Source organism: Dermacentor albipictus, chromosome 3, assembly GCF_038994185.2.
Source record: "Dermacentor albipictus isolate Rhodes 1998 colony chromosome 3, USDA_Dalb.pri_finalv2, whole genome shotgun sequence".
NCBI lineage: Eukaryota > Metazoa > Arthropoda > Arachnida > Ixodida > Ixodidae > Dermacentor > Dermacentor albipictus.
Window position 1 is genome coordinate 158,709,814 of NC_091823.1, and position 23,587 is coordinate 158,733,400.

The window sequence follows — 23,587 nt, forward strand, 5'->3', positions numbered from 1 at the left end:
ATTCTGAAAAGCGCGTTGGTGGGGACGTATGTCAGATGCCATTTGGGGGAGTGCTCGGCGAGGAGGAGAGACCAGCCGACAAATGTAGTGTAGCGAAGTTAAGAGCAAAACAAGCGAGGGCCGCATTTCCATCATCAAATGCATGTAACTCTGCTCTTACCGCACAGTCTCGAAAAATTCTCGCGGCTACATACCGTGTCTACAGTCGAACACGGCTATATCGAACTCGCAAATAAACGCCTATCAGTTCGATATACAGCATAATTCAATATAGACCTGCTAAAGATTTGGATGTCATAAAATCACATACCATTTATAAAATCACTTTATCGATGACCCTAGCTTAGTTTCCCATGAAATAGTCCTGTATTTCCTTCTGCTTGGGCAATTTCGCTGCCTGCGTTGCACGCACTTCTCCACGTTGTACAGTGAAACCTCGTTAAACCGTAGTCGGCCGGAGCTCGGAAAAAGTACGTACTAAACGGTAGTACTGTTTAAGCGAAATAGCATGACATCGCCCACTTACCTGTCGAAAACGGAACTCAGAGAGAGTGCGATGAAAGGGGAAAAAACATGTAGTATTTATTCACTTTGCGGGACGTGTTATTTTCGTTTGATGCCGCGGCGGCCTAGCACGACGACAGCGGCCTCAAACTTACTGAAGCTGTGTGCCAGCTTCTCAGCCAGCCCCCCTCCTCTCGGCAAATACTCGCACGGCAGATTCCTCGTTGGCGTTACGTATTCTCCGTGCACGCGCGCAGTAGTGCTGCATAAGTCCCGGGGCGCCTTTTTCATTGCCGGGTGCCGGAGTTCGGAAAACTTCTCGTTTGGAATAGTTACGTTATCGCGCCCCTGTTCTCCTTGCGACGATCGCATTCATGAGGCCGACGTAACGCGTAGCATCTGCCACTGTCGCTAGTTGACACTTCGGCAACAACAGCGGCAACGATGGTGAAAAGTCGAACCTCGTAGCCGACATCTTTTCGCTGTCGCAGCAGCACTGCCGAGCAACTTCGCATTCCAAATGCCACACACTGTAGTCAACAGTAGATCCGTGTCGCGGGCCAGCGCCGACTTCTTCGTGTCACGTTCGGTAGCACGGACGATGTCTAATTTTTCTTCTATGCTGAGCACCCGGCGTCTTTTTTATCCTAGCTTCGGCATGACGCGAGTCCTCGCTTGCACGACGCCACAACGCTCCCTGGCACGGCGTCCATGCGGCGTCGAATTGATGTTGATGTTGATGCGGCTTCACGTGCAAACGCACAGGGCGCTTGGAGGCCGTTGTACCGATCTCTGAGGCTTGTTGTTCTGCTGGGCCGCCCGATGGAGACGACGCACCGCCGTGTTCGCGCGACGAAAAGTGGAAACGCTACGTTTTAACCGATGCATACGCAATAAGCTGGTACGGTTTATGCGGATACAAAATACATTATGTTCAATGGCCGCTGAGTCGGGGAATTGACTTTACTACTTTTAAACCGAAACTACTGTTTAAGCGGGTACGGTTTAACGAGGTTTTACTGTATAAGGAGTCGGGAGCAGCTGAGGCCGCAACCTTTCGCATTCGCGCAGAAGCAGCAGACTAGTGCGAGTGCACCAATCACCTCGGAGGATGTGGGCAAAGGACCGTCGTTGCTTTCCTCATTGTGCCCACTTTCACTTGTGCTAGGTACAATGTCGGCAATGTAGTCTTCGTTTTTGGGCTCTCCCGTGGTTGCGACACCATCATCTGCACTCACAAACTCGTCGACCGTCGATTCATCAACGGCTTCCGGAAATTCTGACCGCTCGGTCCAAATTTCGGCAGCGCCAGCAGCAGCTTTGTCACATTCATCAGAATTTGCAGTCATCACCGCGCACGCGGAGGCCGGCACATCTGAAATAATTTCGGATGAACCACTTGAACACGGCCGTGCATATGGATTGGGCGTCGTGGTCACCGGGTCGCGAGTCTTGCATGATGAGGGCACAAGAGCCTCTGATTGGCTGTCTGAGCAAGCGCTGTAGGTGGGTCAGGATCATTTTTTTGCAGAGAGATGTCAACGGCTCGCTTGAGGCAGCGCGGTCATGGTAGGGAGAGTGGCTGGATGCTGGACCTTGATAATCCCCATGCTGGACCTCGATAATCGCATGACGCATACGTCACGGTCCCCGCCTTCATTTCTTTTTCTCGTCGCTTTTTTTTTTTAATCCTGCGCTACACATTTCTGCTAAGGGTGTTGCGTGTGAGCTGTTGTCTCGTTCGTGCAGCGCACGATTTTGCCCGCTGTGCACAAGGAAACATGACTAGTGGTATAATTCAGTGCTACACGAATAGTGAGGCAGAACAAGTGGATCGCAAAGCATGATCACGCGCTGGAGCACAGTAGAAAATGGCATAGTTTCGGTACCTACACACGTGACCACACGACCGTGGGAACAAGCACATGAAGCGGAAGGACATCTTTCTTGCTTTGGTGCAAAGTAAAGTAAAAAACACGCAGACATTCGGTTTTTGTGTTTTATGATTTCTCTAAACTTCAATTTGTCAATTCAAGCAACAGATCACACAAATAACAGATGGTGCCTTGAATAATTTTCCAAGTCACGTGTCACCATGAGCGATGTCACACTGCGGACTCGGGTACGTAGGCGCAGGGACGCGACTACTATGTCAACCTCCGGCTTGGAGCGCGGCGGCTGTGAGGAGAAGGAAAAATGGTGTTCGGTTTGAAGTTAGACATCTTTCCACGGCACATGGCGACGCAATACTTTGCAGACTCAATCCTTATCACATAATGTATGCTCTGCGCTTGTCAGCTCAAAATGGCCAGACCTGGTGAGGGGCCGGCCCACCCTACAGGCTAAAGCTAATTAATTGTCAATACAGCTGTTTCATTGATGAGAAATAATTTTTCAAACTTTAAAGGTAAGAATTAGCTTTGAGTAATTAGCTTACTTGTCAAATAATTACAATTGCGTCAGGATTATGAAAAAAAGAAAAGCTTTGGCCTGTAGTTCAGTTGTTGCTGAAAAGAATGATACCAAGTTTGTTTAAATCTGTTCATGGAAACTTCCTCAAAACTTCCGTAAGGCAGAGGCACTTCACAAAAATAACAAAGCTGAGAAAATCGTGTTCAATGTTTTGAGAACATTTGCATTTTATCTGTTGAGCCTGTAAGGAAAAGAAAGGCCTTAGAATGAAGCTCTATTCTTGCTGAACAAAATAAAACCAGATTTATTAAAATTGGTTCAGTCAGCCATGACCAAAACATGCGTACTGCAAAGGCACGTGACAAAAAAAAAAGTGAGTCACTTCACGGTGTTCAGCCACTTTACAGCAGTCCTGGGCAGTAGTCCTGGCTCACATTGGGCTTGTGTCTCTTGGCCATTCTCCTCTTGAGCTTTTTGCTCTCTGTGTGCCCTTTGTTGGCCTTGCAGAGCCTCCTCTTGTCCTTCACAAGGCTCCTTCGGAAGAGGCAGCTCGCAGGACTGTAGCCAAGCTGCCCTGCAATCGCTCGCTGGTTGAAACGTGAAACTGCTTCTGCAACAGCCCTTTCCACAGCAAGCAGAGACTCCCGTATGTTTTTGGAGCTTTGACGCCAGATAACAGAGTGCAGGCACTCAATTGCATTTTGGATCATCGCATTTTGGGTCATCCAATCATCACAACGGTGCAAGAGGACACGGTCACCCAGCCTTGCAAGACTGGCTCCAGAGCATTACTGACAGAGGCTAGCAGTGGACTTTTGTGTGTGTGTGTGTGGGGGGGGGTTCATGGCTGGCCAGTGCATGGTTATAAAAGCACCATGAACAGGAACCTTCTGGACAGTGACTGTGGTGTGGGGCATCATCTGTGGACGTCATATGGAACAGTGTGGCATTCACTGCCTTCTGCATGGCCGGGACGTCATGCTTGTGGCTCCTCGGAGCATAATATGCTGCGATCTTCTTGACCTTGTCTTGAGTGAACCTTCCCATCCCACCAAGAGGCTACCCTTGCGCTTTCTTTTTCTCCTCCAAGGTGTGAACAGCAGTCCCCATCCTCTTGTGAACATGGTTGAGGCAGTCTTCTTCCTCCATGTCAATATATCCATAGACACCTTCTTTCAAAGCATAGAGCGTGCAGCTGTCGCCATCTGAAAGGATGGTTGTATAGCGCAGCCCATTCTTTTCTATAGAGCTCCTGGACAGAATCGGGGCTGCCTCAACTTCCATCCGTCCGGCATTGCAGTCTATATTTTTTTAGGCACTTGTGGTTGACTGCCCAGTCACCATAGCTGTCATCGCTTGGGTCAGGCGCACTCTGGCAGCCACGGCAGTACCTAGACAACACAACATGCTCTAGCACCAGGCCCGTGTACAGTTCAATGATGCACCCAACAGCCATGTTGGAATTGTGTCCACGAGTCTTCTACGTGCCATCAAAAATGATGTCAACGTTCCCAACCAGAATGAGGAAGTCCTTGTAGAGGGTCTTTACCACCTCTACACATGCCATTTCTGTGGCTGCAGCAGCTGCTTGGCAAGTTACCACCATAGTGTCCATATGTCCCCTGAAGGTTTTACGATGAATGCCACCATGGGAGGGGTTCAGGGTGGCACTGAAGTCCGCAAGCGCAGTCACTCCCTTTCCAATGCTCTGGATACCTTCCGCGGCCTTTATGTTTACCTCAAAGGACGTGATCGTGGATGGGCCGTCGACTCGTGGTGATGAAAAGTGGCGCTCGGCGAAGTCACAACCAGAGCTCCAGCTTTACTGCCAGGTCGTACTGGCTCTTGTTGCACTTAGAGAACTGTACTGTCCCGCACTGGATACCTGTAGCAGTAGCAAAATATTTTTTCAACACTTTCATGCCGACGATGACAGACTCCATGCCGGGATCGTTGTCGTCGTCACTTGCCACAACGTCTAGCAGGTTGAACTTCGCGAAGTCGGCGAAATCTCTGCCAAGAAAGATTGCATGTTTTGCACCTTCTACACATTCTGCACACTCCTCCTCGGTGTAAAACACAGTGTTTATGGGCTCAGCGCATGAGCTTGCTCCAGCAGTATCAAGCGGCGGCAAGCGAGCATGTGATGGCACCGAAGTCGACGCTGTTGAGCATGGCACAGCCGTACCGACCACAGAAGAAACAGCTGGCAGCGGTGCCACTGAAGTTACGATTTTCACTGACGTGATGTTCTTGTTCCAAGCGCTTCTCTTTTTGCTGCACGCTTTCCACAAGCTTACTTTCAAATGGGCAATGCGGGCCATAGAAGCATGTAACACAAAACAAATTCTGCAACGCGGGTGGAGCGACCAAGAACTAATGCGGGTAAACTCATGGCAACAAAAAGAGCTCGCAAACGCAAAGGGAAACGCACATCTAGCAGACACTTCAAACTACAGTGGAATCTCGATGATACGAATCGAAATACGAAGGTTGGTTTTAACTGACTAGTTAACTGACTCTCAATGACTCAGTTAACTCAATGACTCAGTTAACTAGTCTGCCATATTATTGGAGCAGTCAGACTACATCCACTGCTTTTACTGCCAGAATGTTGATGACCTTCTGCGACATTGCGCTTGCAGGCCATTGGACGAGGCCGATGGGGACGATGCAGGTGCGGTGTCTCCGGGATCGCCCCAGCTGCCGCTTCGGCGGTCGCAGCGCCAGATCGAGCGCATCGACCGCGAGCGCCTAGAGCGCATCAAGGCCGAGAACGCCGAGCAGAAGCGCCGCGAGCAGGAGGAGATGGCGGGCCGGCACACTCCAGTGCTGGGGGCGGAGTCTCCGCAGGCCCCGCCCCCAGTTCCCACCACCCTCAGCTCACCGCTCCTCTCGCCAACGTCAGCAGCGGCAACACCAACACCACCACACATAGCGTCTCCTCTTCAGCCTCAGCCACAACAGCAGCAGCATCATCAACCACAGCATCAACCGCCTGGTGAGTATGTCGTCATCAGCAGCAGTAGATGATAAGAGCGTCCTTAGAAGATGGCACCTGCACAGTTTTATTTGAAGCAGTGCTGTGTACATTCATGGCAACAGTCGTGCACGCACAACACACTTCTCTTCTGCGCTTAAACAGCCACTGAGCCTGGCGGGCCAATGAAGATTATGCCTGAGGGGGCGTCACATGCTTGTTACAGTTGCTTGTTGCACATGTCAGATAGTCTTTTGCTGCTGTTTCATTAAAATTTTATCACATACATGGCCACGCAGCAGTTTGGCGGGCCACAGAGTCGTAGTCATTACATGTTTAATGTTGTGTGCACCATAGGCCATATAGTGCAGTAAAGGGCAATACTCAATATAGTGAAGTAATGGATATAAAGAAGTAATTTCAACTTCCCCGTTCAATTGGTTATACCGGGGTTCAAGTGTACCAGCACCGGAACGAAAAGTCCGTACATTCACATAAGCGATTAGGGAGCTAAGGCTGTTGCATGTTCTAGGCATTTGTCAAGGTTGTGCTTGCCTAGTTTAACAAAAGCTACTTGCTGGCAAAATTTCATTCATATCTAGTACTACTTGCACAGCTTTTCAGTGCACTATCACTACGATATGAGTTATTAGTGTGGCTGACGTCCACACACTGTAATATTTAAGAAAGCTTGCACGTTGAAAAAACGTCTTTGTTTAGGCTTTTTCTGAATTACTCTCAAATCTTGTTTAAGCAAGCAGTGAAAAAATCGCAAACTAGTTTAGTATAGCTTATATGTTTTGTGTAAGATTACACCAGAAAATTACCATGTTTACTCGCATAAGGCCTGCCCTTGTGTAAGACCTGTGCCTTAGTTTGGAGAATGAAAATTGCGAAGTCTACAGTATTCTCTAATATGCTGTTTCCAGAGCCTCCGCTGACTTTGCCCACCACTCCCAAGGAGAAAGCATCTCCCGTAGCAACAACCGTGCAGCCGCACTTGGCAAGGAAAGGCAAGGTTCGCAACAGCGAATCCACCTCTTCAACAGAGGACGTTCCAGAGTACGGCACCCCACCCGGTGCCAGCCCGACCCGGGCACGCAAGAAGCGGCCCCGTGAGGATCTCGAGCACGCTGATGTGGCCAAGCCAAAGAAAGGCTCTGCACCCCGCAAAAGTGGGGCGGGATCGAAGGGTCGCCGGGACGGTCCCACCCCAAAGAAGGTGCCATCTCGAGTGGAGGAGCCTCCGACCACCCCAACCAAGGAAGAGCACCACCCACCGGCCAGGCGCAAGAGTGACGATGGAGAGGCCAAGAAGCGAAAGCATCTGCCTGAGGTGAGCCCTTTCTCACTGCATGCAGAGAGGAGCGCACATCACGGAGGGAGACTAGGCCACCTTAGTTTCTTTTTTTTTTTTTTTTCTGCGGTCAAACTTGCAGACTCACAAAAACAAAGACAACACGTGGGATAACAACAAAAACGAGTGAACCTCCACAAGTGTGCAGAAAAGGAAGCGGCCAAGAAACTGCAATTGGCTTAGAGCGAGCATTGCGAGGAAGACCAGAATCATTTCTTACAGGTGGGGTTCCCGGCCACAGCATGGTAGAGCTACAATGAGCTAGATAGTACAGCTGTGCAGGCGGCAGCCGGGCTAAGCCACTCTTTTTATGGGGGAGGCTACCCTGGAAACCAAACTTTTTTTATTTTTTAAGATATCCAGATGAAACTTTCAGGGTACGTTGTGGAGTTCTCACACCCATGCTCTTGGGACAAAGGAACGACAACACAGCAGTGCAAACAATCACAAGGGCATTTATTGCACCTTTCATAGATCAATGCCTGCTAGCCGAGTTGCTATCCACAAAACACGCCGGTGGGCGCGCAACAAATCTAGAAGTTTGACTCACCGCGACTGGATAACGAGCGAATATGTTCGCCCCATGCTGGATCTCAACGCCTGGTCGTTCGCACGTACGGTCACGTGAACGGTGGCATGTTCGAAGGAGGCCACGCGAGACAGTCTCGCAGAAGCATGGATCGGTGCGCGTGCGGGACGGCCGCGCTGTTCGCCGATCCGCCGGGAAAGAGCAATAGCTTTCTCCCTTTCGCTGGAGGCAGCGTTAGCAGCACAACACTCGCGCCATCTCTCGTACTGCGCCTCAACCAGTCCGACTGCTGGGGCATCACGCAGGCCACGCGACGAAGCCAGATTGCAGGAAAAGGGAGCTATGCGGTAAAAACATATCAGGGGAAGCGCGAGTGTCGCGCATTGTTAGATATGGAGCTGGTTCCTGCGATTACTTCGAGTTCCCCAGACCACATCGGATTGCAGCACAGCTAATTGAGGAATGCAAAAGCAGGAAAGCGCATTCCAGAGAAGCGGCCGAGCAAACAAGTTTGAGGCAACAAGTTTACGTGCCAACAAGTTTGTGCGCCGCCGGGGTTAGCAGGTGGGCATCCGACAATGAAGCAGGTGCACGAGCGCCCCCCCGCTCCTTCTCCAGCCTACAAGTGGATTGCCAGTCTGCGTGGCAAGACCGCAGAGAGCCCCGACAGGTGTGCCACGCGACACGGGCGCCTACCATTGGCTGCAAGTGGCGTCATCGGAGTGGACTCTCCCATTGGTCAAACATGACGTGACTTGCAGTGCTCGAAGGGCTTATAAGAAGCCTTCCAGAGAGACCTGAGCGTTCTGGGATATGCCCTGATTCCCTGTTTCACCTCTCTCGAACTTCTTGCCGCGGGCCGCAGCGTCCGAGTTGCTGCCGGCCCGTAATGAGTGTACAACTGTTACATGACTCTCACCTCCCTGTATAGAATGTAAAATAAATCCCTCCCAAGTTTGGGCTTTCATCCGCGAAGTCCGTCCCCCAACCCCTACATCTGGTTGGCAGCGGTAGGATCGCCTCCAAATGCATCAGCTGGTGGCAGCGCTACGAATCAACCTTCGTCGAGAGAGATCGTAAAGAACCGGGAAGAGCGAAGAAGAGAGAGCCTTCGTCGAAAGAGGTCCGAAGAGACTGGGAGTATCGAAGAAGGAGCGAGCCTTCGACCCAGGGAGTCCGGAAGGAACCGGGAACAGCGGACAAATGAACCGGATGGCAGAGTGCTGCAACCGTAAGTGAGCGCGTGGTTTTTTTCCTTATGATTCGCCAGACTCAAAGGTTGTGTGTTCAATTTTGATAGTTCTGGGAATCGGGAATTTGTTGCATTGTGTGTTTGCACAAATTAATTAAGGAAAACAGTTTTAACCACCTGTCGGGGCAGCTGCCATGGATCTTAGAAGGTTGACGAGGTTAGACTTGTTGTTGGTGTGCGACGATTTGGGAGTTGAGGCGGACGAACGGATGGAAACGCCAGCTATCATAAAGGCGATTAATGATAGTGGCAATGATGACAAAAGCATTGAGCTTGCTTGGGAAGTGATACAGGAGCCACGGGAGCGTGTGCGTCGTGTACGTTTGCGAGAGCGTCGTGAGCTTAGGAGTGAGCGTCAGCGTGAAGAACGCGAGAATGAACGGAAGCAGGAGCTTCAAGAACTTACTCTTAGGTGTCAGCGTCACGAACGTGAGAAGGCACGCGAACGTGAGAATCAACGTAAGCTTGAGCGAGAGGAAAAGTATGAGAGAGAGAAGGCAGCACTGATCAAAGAGATACAGTATTGTGATCAGTTATTGGCACAGAGACAACGGCTGTCTGAGAATTCTGTAGGTAGTACAGAGCGAAAGAATGAGGCAGCATCGAGCGGATTTTCGCCAGAAGCCGACAAAAAGAGTAGTGCCTGTGAGATTGGCTGCCGATTCATAAGTGAAGGGAAAAGGCTAGCTGCTAACGATGCCTTAGTGGCAATAGAGGCCGTTAAAGGCCAGAGTGAGAGCGACGAGGTGCTGTGCCAACAGATGACTGTAGAGACAGCTAGGCCAGCTGCGAACAAATTGGCACAGTTACCGAGCGTGTGCGTCGCTAGTAATGTTAGCGAGGTTGCTAGCGAGGAAAAGGGTACGGTTGACGCGCCGGACGCGAGCACCCATGTCAGGCCAGATCTGCGTGCAGAAGTGAAGTGCGAGCTGGACGATGCAGTTGAGAATAGTTCTCGGGGTGGCGAGCTCCGTAGCTCACGAGAGAACAACTGCATTGTTCAGGGATCGGTGCGGCTCTCCGCCAGTCTAGGTAGCCTAGAGAGGGATGATTCAGTTATTAATCATTCGGACTGTGCGCGTGAGACAGCGATCGATACCGACGGGCTGTGTGCCGAGGCACAGCGTGCGCTGGGCAATGTAGCAGAGGGCAGTTCGCGAGAGTGCGAGTTGTCTTACTCGAGTAAAGCCTGCTGCATTGTGCCAGAGTCGGTTGAGCTGTCCGCCAGTCGAGGCAGAGAGAGAGTAGATTTAAATGTAAATCACTCAGACTGTGCGGGTAAGAGACCGATCCGGGCCGACGAAATGTGTACCGGCCAGCACGAGGCACGAGAAGGCGACATGAAAGCGAGTGCGAAGAGAAAGCGCCGTAAAAAGAAGAGCAGTAAAAACCGAAAGTCGGTAACTAATGAGGCGCCGCCAAAGATGGCGAGAAACCCAAATGGGCAGGGCGCGAGGAAAAAGGTGCGGTCGTCAAGGACGATGTTGACGCATCCAGAATGGTCGAGCCACCGGTCAAAGGGGGACCGCGAAGAATGTTCTGCACGGACGCGGACAAAGGGCACGAGGCTGCTAAGCTCCTCGTCGTTCCGTAGTTCTTCTCATAGCTCAGCGTGCAGTTCGAAGAAACGCAAGGTGGCAGGACGAGACCAGGTGGGGAGTGGCGACGCGGTCAATCGAGTTCGTGTTGAAAGCGGGGCGCGGGGACGCAAATTGGCAGTAGACCGTAACGTCTTGGGGGAGCTGATAGTGAATCAGCCCTTTTGTTGTCTCTCGGCAGCCAGAGTAGCTTTCAGACCACGTCCACCCCGGGTTAGACTCAAAGTATGAGTCAGACGTAAGCGTTTGCAAAGGGAGGCCAGGAGCGCTTCCGTAGAAATGAAGTGTTTTTTATTTTTGAGCATCGGAAAATTTCGCGATTTGAGACTAGCGTTTCTTTCAACGTGTAAGGTATGAGCTTTGTTTATGTTTTGGTTTGAGAAAGCTCCGAGATTTGAAAGATGCGTTTTATGTAAACATGTAGTCTCGCGAGATGCTCATTAATAAGTAGATAGGTTTTTTGTGTGTGTGTGAGTAACCTAAAGGTCAAGGTTATCGTTGAGAGCCCTATCGTAACGCGCGTGTGTGTTATTTAACCTTCTTTCTTTTTAAGCGTTTTTGAATTTTGTAAGGTTAAGCGCGTAGATTTTCAGTGAGTGCATGATTTGCACGGAGAAGCGTTCTTAGTTCCATTAGCGCGTGTCCTGTGTGGACGGAAGGAAGCAGACTTTATGACTGGGTTGCTAGTGTGTGTGGAAGGCAGCCGTATTCTGACTTCTTTAGTGAGCGTGCGTGGAAAGAGTTAGTAGAAGACGCATTATTTTAAGGGTTCTGCGGAGTGTGTAAGTCCCGCAAGTTTAATTGTTCGTTTATGTCACGTGTCCTGTAGGACTTTCAGGAAAGAAACGTGAGTAAGCGTAAGTGAAAAGTTTGCCTACAATGCAAGTACGCGTTTTGTTTAGTGACCACAAGGCTAGTGCGCTTGTGATTACGTACTTGTGAGGTTGACCAGATTGTTCAGTGGCACCATTACGTGCGATAAGTACGCCACTGCGATAGATTGGAAACATGCTGTTCGTGTGGTTAGGCCACTTAAGTTATGTTCGGCTGTTTTCATTTGTTGTTTGCATCGTCAACGACCCTTTTGTTTTGCAACAACAATAGTACTCTGGTCTTGTCGGCAATCGAGGAGAAATGGATAGCTGTTTGGAAGGGTGGTTGGAACTGTTTTGTCGAAATTGGGGAAATAAAAGATCAGGGTTGATTTTGACTCAGTAATAGTCTGGCGAGTCAGGGGTGAAGAGCCTGCGCTTACGCGTGGTGCAGCGCTGTGCTGTTTTGTTTGTTTGACGTTTGTTCTCCAGGGCCCAGGATCCCGAGGGTTGTCAAACGAGGCTCGACCCCAGTACCCTGCAGCTCCTTTCAGCGTTCCTCATGGCCAGCGAATTGAGTTCACCGGCCATTCAGAACAACCGGGGCGAGGACGAGCTGTTAGATATGGAGCTGGTTCCTGCGATTACTTCGAGTTCCCCAGACCACATCGGATTGCAGCACAGCTAATTGAGGAATGCAAAAGCAGGAAAGCGCATTCCAGAGAAGCGGCCGAGCAAACAAGTTTGAGGCAACAAGTTTACGTGCCAACAAGTTTGTGCGCCGCCGGGGTTAGCAGGTGGGCATCCGACAATGAAGCAGGTGCACGAGCGCCCCCCCGCTCCTTCTCCAGCCTACAAGTGGATTGCCAGTCTGCGTGGCAAGACCGCAGAGAGCCCCGACAGGTGTGCCACGCGACACGGGCGCCTACCATTGGCTGCAAGTGGCGTCATCGGAGTGGACTCTCCCATTGGTCAAACATGACGTGACTTGCAGTGCTCGAAGGGCTTATAAGAAGCCTTCCAGAGAGACCTGAGCGTTCTGGGATATGCCCTGATTCCCTGTTTCACCTCTCTCGAACTTCTTGCCGCGGGCCGCAGCGTCCGAGTTGCTGCTGGCCCGTAATGACAGTACGCCTGTTACTTGACGCTCACGTCCTCCTTGTACATAAGGTAGAATAAACCCTCCCAAGTTTTGGGTTTCCATCTCGAAGTCCGGTCCTCCAACCCCTACAGCATCCCCACATCCCCCCAACCTTAAATCACTACATATTCTGGCGAAACATGTCACACGGTCCAACATCAATGCGTGCTCCGTGAAGGAGGTAGTACATGCAACAGTGGCCGCTCTGAGGAAATGTCCACACGCTGTCCATAACATGCGAGCAGACATTGTCCTTGGCGTACACCGCTGGCGTCCACTGGTCAAGCAGCATCTCTGCAGACTCGACGGCACGATTCCAGGCCAGGACTCCGGAAACGGCCACGCAGTAGTCCGCACGAGCAAGCGTCGCTCACACTCTGCTGGCGAGAGCCGCAGTAGCAGTCAGTGACCGCCGGCTCTTTTCTCCGCGGCCGAGGGTTGCGAGCTCGATACGGACGGCCGGCGAAGTCGCTGCGCCGAACTCGCCACAGCACCATTTCGATCGTAGTCCGGGGCAGCAGCGCAGACGATGTGCAGGTGACGGCAAACCAGGGGTGACTCCAATGACGCTGCATACACTCAACATACTCGGCAAACCCTACAAGAGTGCAAAGGAGAGGAATTCTGCATGCGCATCGCCCACGTGGTACAATGGTTAACTGGGCTAGCAAAAGATAGTGCGGCTACTCAGATGCTAAGTTCACGTCAACGAAGCTCGCTTCCTTGAGTCGAACGAGTAATTTTGATTCGTGCGAGGCTAACTAGAATGAGGGAAGCAAAGTGCAACACCTCAACGCCACGGTCCACCAGGTTGTGTCCCTCCACGTGCGACAGGCAGCTCCGTAAAGCCCTAGGCCTAATGCGTCGCTACCCTGACAACAACTGGCATCCAAAAACAACACCCAAAATGGGCGCAAAACAGGCAGCCGCGAGGATACGTCAGCTCTGTGAGGTGGTCCTACTTCGCTCGGTGCACACAGCATCCGAGTTGACGGCGCCCACCATCCCAGATGGTGTCGGAGCGCCCGGTGACAGGCCGCAATACCAGTCAGCCCGTAGCGGCACCCGTGGCCTGCGGCCACCCGGCTCCCAGAGCCGCGACTTCATCCGAGTGAAAGGAATAGAAGAAGCTATTTACGTAAGAAATTCGGACCACCCACGAGGCTTCCGTACTCACTCGCTTCAGGCTTGGCAATGCTCCCCAGGCGCTAAGCCTCGCTCTCCCAGGATGCAGACCACGTGGCTCTCGTACCGACGAATGCCATTAAAAAAAACACTTGTGAAAAGGCTTAGCATGTTGACATGTTCAAACACACTACAGCCACCGTCACCTCGCTCAAGAAAGCGCACCGCCAATGCTAGCGATCAAAATCCGCGCTAGCCCTATGCTTCGGTTCAAACAAAGGTCTCGAACGAAGCAAAACTGTTAAATCTATCGTCCGATGCCCCAAGAGGTCGACGTTGGGCGCCAGATGTGGAGTTCTCACACCCATGCTCTTGGGACAAAGGAACGACAACACAGCAGCGCAAACAATCACAAGGGCATTTATTGCACCTTTCATATATCAATGCCTGCTAGCCGAGTTGCTATCCACAAGACATGCCGGTGGGCGCGCGACAAATCTAGAAGTCCAACTCAACGCCTGGAGCAAGGCGATTCAGCAAGGCAATGTATGGGTCTGGCGCTTTCTTCAGTAGTCTTTTGAGAGTCCCTACCATGCGCTCAGCTTCCCCATTAGCTTGTGGGTAACGAGGGCTCGTTGTGACATGCTTGAAGCCGTATTTTCTTGCAAAATCAATGAAAGCAAATGAGACGAACTGTGGTCCGTTATCTGATATTACCGTTTTCGGTATCCCATGCCTGGCGAAAATGCTTTTCAGGTGCTGAATGACCACCTGTGACGATGTTCCTTGATCCAGTAGGGCCAGCTCAGCATACCTGGAATGGTAGTCAACAACAACAAGATAGACAGCTCCTTTCATCTCAAGCAAATCCATTCCGATTTTCTCCCATGGAAGCTCCGTTGTTTCAGATGGGATCATCGGTTCGGAAAATTGGGTGTGCTCTGCAGCACAAATTTGGCAGTTGGCTACGGTTGTTGCAATTTCCTGGCTAATTCTCGGCCACCAGACTGATTCCTTGGCGTTTGCGCGGCAGCGGGCAATACCTTGATGCCCTTCGTGGATTCTCTGAAGCATTTCTTTCCGCATAGATCTTGCGATTACTAGTCTGGCGTCCTTTAGAAGCAACTACTTGCAAACCGTGATGTTGCCACGATGCGCCCAGAATGGTTTGAGAACTTGCAGTAGCCGATCCTTTGTGGGCCAATCTTGCATGCAAGCTTCAAGCAACGATGCGCACTCGGGATCCGTTGCCTGTTCTGAGCGTATGCAGTCGAGCATGTCATCTGAGAGCTCATATCGAACGACTCCATCCACGTGAGCCGAGACGTCAGCTTCAGACAATTCCCCGATAGACAGTCCCGTGTTCATCCCTCTGGCTCGAGAAAGAGTGTCCGCTGTAGCGATGGTTTTACCCGGGACGTGTGTGAGCGTGAACGAGTACCGCATAAGACACATTCTGAACCTTTGGATTCTTGGTGGAAGAGAATCGAAAGGATCGCGACCCAGTAGCGGAAGGAGGGGCTTGTGGTCTGTCTCAAATAAAAACGTGAGGCCTCTCAGAAATTCGTCGAAGCGTTCTGCTGCCCAGGTCAAAGCCACTGCTTCCTTCTCGATTTGTGAATACCTCTGCTCTGTTTTTGTGAGTGATCTGGAGGCATATGCTACTGGACGTCTTTCGCCAGATGGCTGATCCTGGAGTAGTACAGCGCCAAGTCCTTGTGAAGACGCGTCCGCCGAAACGATTGTCGAGTACATGGGGTTGTACCTTGCCAGGCATCTGTTAGAGCTGAGAGTAGTCTTGATCTTCTCAAAAGCTTCCTCTTGTTGACTTCCCCAACACCAGTCGCCGTCTTTGTTGAGGAGGCTGCGTAAAGGCGCAGATATAGACGCAGCATCAGGAAGAAACCTTGCAAGGTGGTTCATCATGCCTAATAAGGAACGAACCTCAGCGACGTTTTGGGGTCGAGGCAACTCCTTGATTGCTCTGATCTTCTCAGGATCTGGGCGCACACCATTGGCGTCAAAGATCATGCCCAGAAATGCTACTTGCTCAACAGCGAAACAATATTTTTTCTTGTTAAGGGTTACTCCTGTTTGTTCCAGTCGGTCGAGCACGTTACGAAGGCGGTTGTCATGTTCCACTTTGTTCTTGCCGTACACCAGAATGTCGTCCATGTAGTTCAATACGTCGTCTAGGCCTTCGACAACATCGGAAGGCGTCATCGGAGCACATCGGCGCATCGGAGCACATCGGAAGGCATCAAATCTTAGGCCTGCTGGCACCCGCTTGCCGGCATTCCCTAGTGCAGTCTGCACGGGCACTGTCGGCACCATTAGACACTTGACGCTATATTTCCGTGTGCCGCGTTGCATCACCGCAACCTCGACACAGTACACAAAACAAACATCACCACGCCATCACGCCGATACCAGTTGCACAAATGAAAAACGTGGCCTACTCGCAGCGTCGTGCTTGAAGAAAGAAACAAATCAGCTGCTGGATTGTCTTGACATGGCTTACTAAGCTGAGACCAGAACTGCTATAGCCACGAACCAGGCAAAAGCGATGATGATGAGCGGGGATTTGCAGTAGCGCCACTTCGTGGGGCAGCAAGGAGGCTCCGTTCAAAACAAAAATGGCGTTCGGCGAGTCGAACCATGCACCGGTCAGAGTCTGTGCACGGTGCTCTCGATCGAGTTGGCTCAAGGAGTCTCCGAAAAAGCAGACAAGAGGTTGCAAAGTGCCCGAATTTTCGGAGTCCGAAAAATCAGTCGGCGACTGTATTCTGTAAGAGTCCACCTAGTGGACTGTCCATTTTGCCCGCTCGTCTCCTCCTCTCCCGTACAGCTGCATCTAATCAACAGCCGCCGAAATAGACCGTCCACTACGTGGTCTCTTACAGAATACACCCTCCCCCTCCCCCCCCCCCTGGTGTAGAGAAAACATAAACAGCTTGTTAGCAACAGTTAAAAAAAACACACACCACTGAATGTAAATGTTCCCTTCCGCATCTGGGCAAACGTGAAACCATCGCATGTGGAAGCTACGTCGATTCATAGGCTGTCCCGAGCAACCAAAAGCACTGTCAAATGCCGGCGGACTACTTGATGCGGCAACACATGTGCAGAAGCTCCACCCCCGTAGCTTTCCCTTCGTAGCCACAGGAAGTTGTCCGCGAGTGCAGGGACAAATGGAGCAAAGCATTTCCTCCGCCATAATACCCAGGCGCAGTCCCCAGATTTCTCTCTCTCAACTCACACATGCGCATAAGTGTCAGCCAAAGACGGCACCCTGCAGGGGCACCTTAGGCAATCAGGGTGTTGGTGCTTGGCACCACCACAGACCTCAAGCCCCCTTACCGATGCTGTAATTCATACTGTGGCTACAGGTTGTAAGGTGAAGGGTTGGAAACCGCATACGGTGGCGGTCGGGATCTTGGCCAAGCCCCAGCTGACGGGCTCTCGCCTGACTGTCAGGCTGGAGGCTCCGGGACCCTGCTGAGAACATGAGGGTGAACCTCGGCCAACGTATCTGGAACCTTCGGTCCATACATGAGGTATGGCATTCGTAGTCCCAAAGAAAAATGATAGGTCTCTGAAAGACCGGGTAGAGTGGTGTCTGGTGTCTACAGGCTGCCAGTACAGCTTCGCTGATCTGGCCTTGCCTCTGGTCCCCCATGAGCAGCCACTGGCTGCTCAAAAGGCCATCGCTTTCGAAGCAAGGCCTCCAAAGCCAATGAAGGTGCCCCAAGCGGTTGTGTTGCAGAATCTGTTGCGGCCTCTCCTGTCCCTGTGGTGCGCTTCCCTATGTATACTGTGCCACCAAAGAATGCGGCGCCTTCAGGCAACCAGCGTGAACGAGTGCCTTCAGCATCCTTGGTTTCTATTGAAGCAATGGACACAACACCCAGTACACCGGGGACGTCTGCCTCGAAACATCCTGCTTTGCCCACTCGTAGAGGAAAAGCAGCTCACCAGCGAGTCACTGCCCCTGTGAAAAGCACGTGACTAAATATGTCTTCCAGTTCCTTCTTTCAAGCTATGCAAAAGCGAAATGTACATCTTCCGTCACCTACTCAACGTCTCAGCTTAACAAAAAGCAACAGTGAGGTTGCTAGCACAAAGTAAGGTTGCCTGAAAAAAAAAAGGCTTTTATTGTGCACTGGAACTGTTGGGAGCTGTTAAGGACTAACACATAACTTAGGCAACGTAAGAGGTTTAAATCGGTTCTCTCCTTTAGCCCTATGCCTTCAGGAGATAAATTTGGGCTCCAAAAACACGAACCTTCTGAAACAATGCAAGGTTGTTTTCAGAGACCCTGACACCACTGGTCGTCTTTGGGGTGACGTTGCACTTATTATGCATTGCTGTACTACAGTACAAGAAATCCAGCTAACCACGTCTTTCAAAGCAGTTGCAGTTAGTGCAGTGTCATTTAAAACCTTAAACTCAGCCTCCTGTACGTCCCTTCTTATACACGGGTATCTGTTAAAGACCTGGAAAAACTTGTTGGAACAACTTCCGGAACGTTTTATATAGGTAGGCGATTTTACCGCGCCAACAGACTAGAGGGCAAACTATAGAAAATTTTATTCTAACAAATAACGTCTGCATTCTCAATACAAACAACCCAACGTACTGCGCACCAAGCACGGGAAAAGTTAGTTGGCTTGATTTAGCTCTGTGTTCTCCAGATCTTTACGTCCACCTAGCTTGAGAAGTACATGACAGTCCATACGAAAGTGATCATCCGCCATGCTTTATACATCTTGCACAACCAACTCCAGCACCTTCTGCAGTGGAAGCTACGTCTAGCAAACTGGACATTATATATGACACATGCTGCATTAGAAAAACAATACGACGAAAGTCTTAACGTAGAGGAAATTAAGGAAAGATTTGCTGTCTTCTTCAAGCGGCATCTACGTCAATACCCCAAACATTAAGGTTAGCATGAGAAAATATAAAACCGTTGGTGGTGTAAGAGTTGAGGAGGACGTAGGGATGAAAAACTGGAGGTTTATTTACATTATTTACAGTGAGAAGACCAAGACATTAACAGTCATAGAGTCATTACGGGACGGCAGCAACTCGGACGCTGCGGCCCATGGCAAGAAGCTCGAAAGAGATGAATCAAGGAATGCTCTAGGAATGCTCTCGGTCTCTGGCTTTTAAGCCCTTTGGTGTCTCGAAGACACATCACGTTCGGCCAATCCGCGAGCCCGCTCAGGTGACGTCATTTTCGGCCAATGGTAGGTGCTCGTGCGACTGTGTCACACCAGGCGGAGAGGGTCGCTCCTTGGTCCCAAATTGTCCGAGTGCTTACTTCTCTCTGCGGTCTTGCTGACTTGCAAGCGCCATCACAAATTGGCGGAAGGGGGCGACGCTGCCAGGGTTTCACGGTGCATTACAGCCGCCTTGCTTCGGGACCCACTTTACCTGGAACAGTGCCAGGCTCTCGCTTCACTTTCGGGAAGAGTCAAGCAGTGAATAGCTCCACCTGCGGCACACGAGGTGGGGGACGCCAACTCGTTTGCACGTGCCGCGCCTCAGGAATGTGGTATACGTGCTTCTGCGCTCCTTAATTAGCTGTGGCGCGATTCGATGTGGTCTGATGAACTCGAAGGAGGCTCAGGAAAAGGTCTCCCGTATCTAACAGTGGGCAGACGAATGCCATACAACGAAAAAGAAGCAAAACAAACCTTGGGGCACTTTCAGGAGGTACCTGATGTACACGGACCTAGTAAACTTCAAGCAAACGTAAGCTCAAGGACGTTACAGCCATAGAAAAGCAGGAAAAAAACAACTTGGGACAACTTTGTGTGTTCTATAAACACTTCGACACCAACCAAAAAAATTTGGGAGGGTCTGCGGAAAATGAATGGTGATTACATAGCCTATACCATCCCTCTGCTAACCCTTCCTAGTATTCATACGACCCTCCAAGATCAAGCGTACATTTTAGGAGAACATTTTGCCCAAGTGTCAAGGTCATCGAACTATAATGCCAATTTCCTATATTAAACTGAAGTTACCTACAAAAGGAGGCATGAAGGAAGACTGTAACAGCCTATTTAATATAAACGAACTGTGGAGCATGCTCTGTATGTACAAGCAAACAGCACCAGGTCTAGGTAACATTAATTACAAATGCTTCAACACTTATCTGAAGCCGCAGCAAATGCTTTAAGCAGGAGACGCACGATACAACTCAGGGTACGTTCGATTCACCTGCACCACTTGAACCAGTTCACGAGGTGCTGCACCCTGCCATTCGTTTCAGCGGTGCAGCAATCACGCCCGCAGAACCACGACGTTCGTTTCAAAAGGTGCAGGAAAGGTGCAGGGCTGGTTCATGATTTTGCTGCACCCGCTTCACTGTCGGTGCAGACTTGGTGCAGGCATACAGGTGCGAAGCAGCGACGCAGCAGACGACGCAGCACACGGGCGCGAGCCCCGTAAGAAGCCCGCTTACACACGTGTGATGTGTCTACGCAACTGTAGTGTGTATTTACGCCCCAGAAACCGATCATACCTGTAGTTCAGGACCTCTCAAACTTACACACTCCGTGCACATTAGTCTGACGTAGCATAACGTCTACACCGCGTCTGCACCTTTGCATTTGTTTCGAGTGTTTCGCTGGGCCTGCACCTCCGGAATCGAGCTGCACAGTTTCTGAACTTCTCGTGAACCGCCGTGAACTGGTTCACAGTGGTGCAGGCGAATCGAACACACCCTCAGCATCCGACCCGACTTGCAGCGCTGCATCACCATGCATCTTTCACCCGTTGCGGGTGAAAGATGCGTGGTGCACAATCCCGTTTGCTATGGTCAACAAAGCCTTTAAAAAGTGCAGGGTTTCGACTGCCATCGACAGCATCGAGGACGAAATGCTTTGGTCTGTTAATAACGATAAAAAGTTATCTGATAGCAACGACGAGTAATATCTATTGCACCACATGACTTGTACCGGCACAGTGAAAATCTTGGCGGCAAGGTGCACCGCTTCCATTTGCATTTTTATTCATCACAACTTTAATGTATTGGGAATAAATTTGTTTTTTCCAAATGAGAGAAAATGGTATTTCTATATGAAAGCACGAGGTGCACTGTATTGTACTCGCCCTTTTTTATTTATTTATTTCCTTGTCGCTGTAAATGGGTGTGCATTACAGTCGAGGCCGCGTTAGAATCGAGTAAATGCGGTATGTCCGTCAGCCTTGCATGCTTTACTCGAAGCTTGTCGACATCCTTCAATGCATCCAGTTGCTCGACGTAGTGCAGCGGAAGGTTCCTCGCGAAAACGAAGCCCAGGAGGGTCTGAATCATCTGCCGGGCCTCCTGTGGGGACAACGTTGAGGCAGCCTGCCCTAGCACGTCATCGCTGTGGTCGTCGCCGTCACTATCTGATGCAAGCACGTTTGCAACAATCGCATCATCGGTTAGGAGCACTTAGTTTCCAAGTCTATAGCTGTGCGCTTTCTTTTCACCGACAGCGTCATGCATTGCCAATGATCAGCGGGCGATTCAGCCATCTTCCATTTCGGCGGCAAGTCAAACGAGGCTGAGAGACCGAGTAACCAGGAACGATTTCAACGCAACCAACAAAGACGAAAGGGAGCGATTAAGCTGTTTGCGGAACTGCGCTGACCTGCGAGCAACTGAGCAACATACAAGTAAACTGCGAGCAGCACAGCTGACGCGGCCCATTTGTGTTTCATAGGGCGGGGCGGCGTAAAGCTATGGGCGCAGCCCATTCGTGTTCGGAGGGGTGGAAGGGCAACGGAAGAGAACCACGCTGAGATGGCTGAAAAATGAGCATGCTGTGGCTGTTGGAGCAGCGGCCTATCGTGCAGTGGCTCGAATTTCTTGCTTTCTTTTTTTCTTTTCAAGGATTTCGCATTTCACTGCCTTTTGGCTCGGACACCCAGCAGCCAGACTTCGTTATAACCGATAATGCAGCATCGGGGCATTGTAGTAAGCAGGTTATTTCACCATGGGAAAACATACAAAAGTTGACGGTGAAGTAGCTTCTCATTGTTAAAACCGGTATCGTTATAAGTGGGTTAGACTGTAATCTACCAGTAAGAAAGGAACACAAATTTCTAGGTTTAGTTTTTGATAAGTCACTAAGTTTCATCCCACATATAAATTCATTTAAAGCAAAAGCAAATAAGGCACTCAACATACTAAAGATCATATCTCTAAAAAAGCTGGGGCTCAAGCAGAACATACATCCTACACTTATATACTTATACATATCATTAGTTTGCAGCATTCTTGACTATGGTTCAGTTGTGTACAGATCAGCAAAGCCATCATATCTTCGAAGACTAGATCCCGTACATAACCTTGCTCTCCAACTTGCCACGGAAGCATATAGAACATCTCCAGTATGTAGAAACTAACGAACCATCTCTAAACAACATTGTTTGCTTTTGGGAACACATGCGCTGAAAATTTGCACATTACCTTCACACCGCTGTTTTAACATAGTTCGCAATGCCAAGCAAGGAACCTTCACACCAACAGACCGTCTACTTTAAAGCTGCTTTGCCTCGGACTTGAAGAAATATGTCATAAATTAAGTAACCCACACGAGTATTTGTATGTCTTTAAAAGACCCCAAGCATTGCTTCCATTGAATAACCTTCACGCTATCCGTGATTTCACATTAACAAACTTCAAGAAAAGTGAAATGCTCCGGGAGCACTTTATCCGAGAGTTTTACACTGTGCAAGAAAAATACTGGGGCTTCCCAGAGTTTTACACAGGTAGATACAAAACACACGAAGACGTAGGCTGCGGAGTTATTAGAGTAGGGCGAGAAAAAAGGGTACATTTACCAAATCGCGCTTTAATCTTCACTGCTGAAATTTTCGCCTTGTACGTAGCAGTCAACAAAGCAATAGAAAATTACGGCCATAAAATAGTTATCTACAGCGACTCTTTGTGCACACCTCAATCTTTAGCATCCAAAAAGTACAGGTTACCAATTTTAGGAGACTTACTGAAAACTATTGCAGAAGTGAGCAATAATGAAATTGTCTGCTGGGTTGCAAGCCATGTCAGGATAAGCGGAAATGAAAAGCCAGATAAGTGTGCAGCTAAGGCAAGAAATAATCCCATCGAACACTTAGAGATGCCGTCAACCGACTGCATGGCGGAATTTTGAGCGCTGAATAAGCAATGGCAAATAAGGTGGTTTGGAAATATAAATAACAAGCTCCATGTTATAAAACCAACGCTTCATGAATGGAAATCTTGCAGACACCAAGAACACTTCATAGAAGTAGTTTTGTGCCGACTTTGGATTGCCCATACACACCTGGCCCACAGCTTCCTTCTACGTAAAGAACAACAACCAACTTGTGAGAACTGTGGAGAAATTTTAAGTGTAAATCGTTTTCTGATCTTTTGTCCGATACGAGAGCAGGAACAAAAACAGATTTTTCATTGTTATATGGAAAAAGCTAGACATTTCACCCTGCCCTGCTAATTGGGGTACAACTAAAAGATTTTATCAGATTTCTAAAATCTACACAAATACTACATAAATATTAAGACCCCTTTGCCCTAATGCTTCGCTGGGAATGTTTAAACACCTTTAATGACCTCTGAATTAGGTGTAAACCGACACTTTGTGTTTGGCACAAGATAGCCTTAATCACTTTTGCACCAAAAAGCCCGATGCAACAACAACAACGGTGGCACACCTGTCCCTGTCTGTGCCCCTGACAAAGCAAAAATATGCGGGACCACCATGCTGTTTTCATGCTTTTGTTTCTCCCACTGAATGAATCAAGTCTTTCTTCCCTCGCTGAGCTAGTTAGATTTGCTTAGATTCTCATAGAGGTGCCGTTCACAGCACTTAGC

The 23,587-nt window shown here is 49.9% G+C and overlaps 1 protein-coding gene across 4 annotated transcripts in view; it reads left to right on the top strand.

The window, feature by feature from the left end:
- pps (protein partner of snf) overlaps positions 1-23,587 on the top strand; it is a 141,336-nt gene that overhangs the window by 35,930 nt on the left and 81,819 nt on the right. For all 4 annotated transcript variants that reach the window (XM_065440522.1, XM_065440525.1, XM_065440526.1 and 1 more), the window contains exons 5-6: positions 5,562-5,917; positions 6,826-7,232. In XM_065440522.1, coding sequence (XP_065296594.1) covers positions 5,562-5,917; positions 6,826-7,232 — 763 coding nt within the window. The remainder of the gene's footprint in view (positions 1-5,561; positions 5,918-6,825; positions 7,233-23,587) is intronic.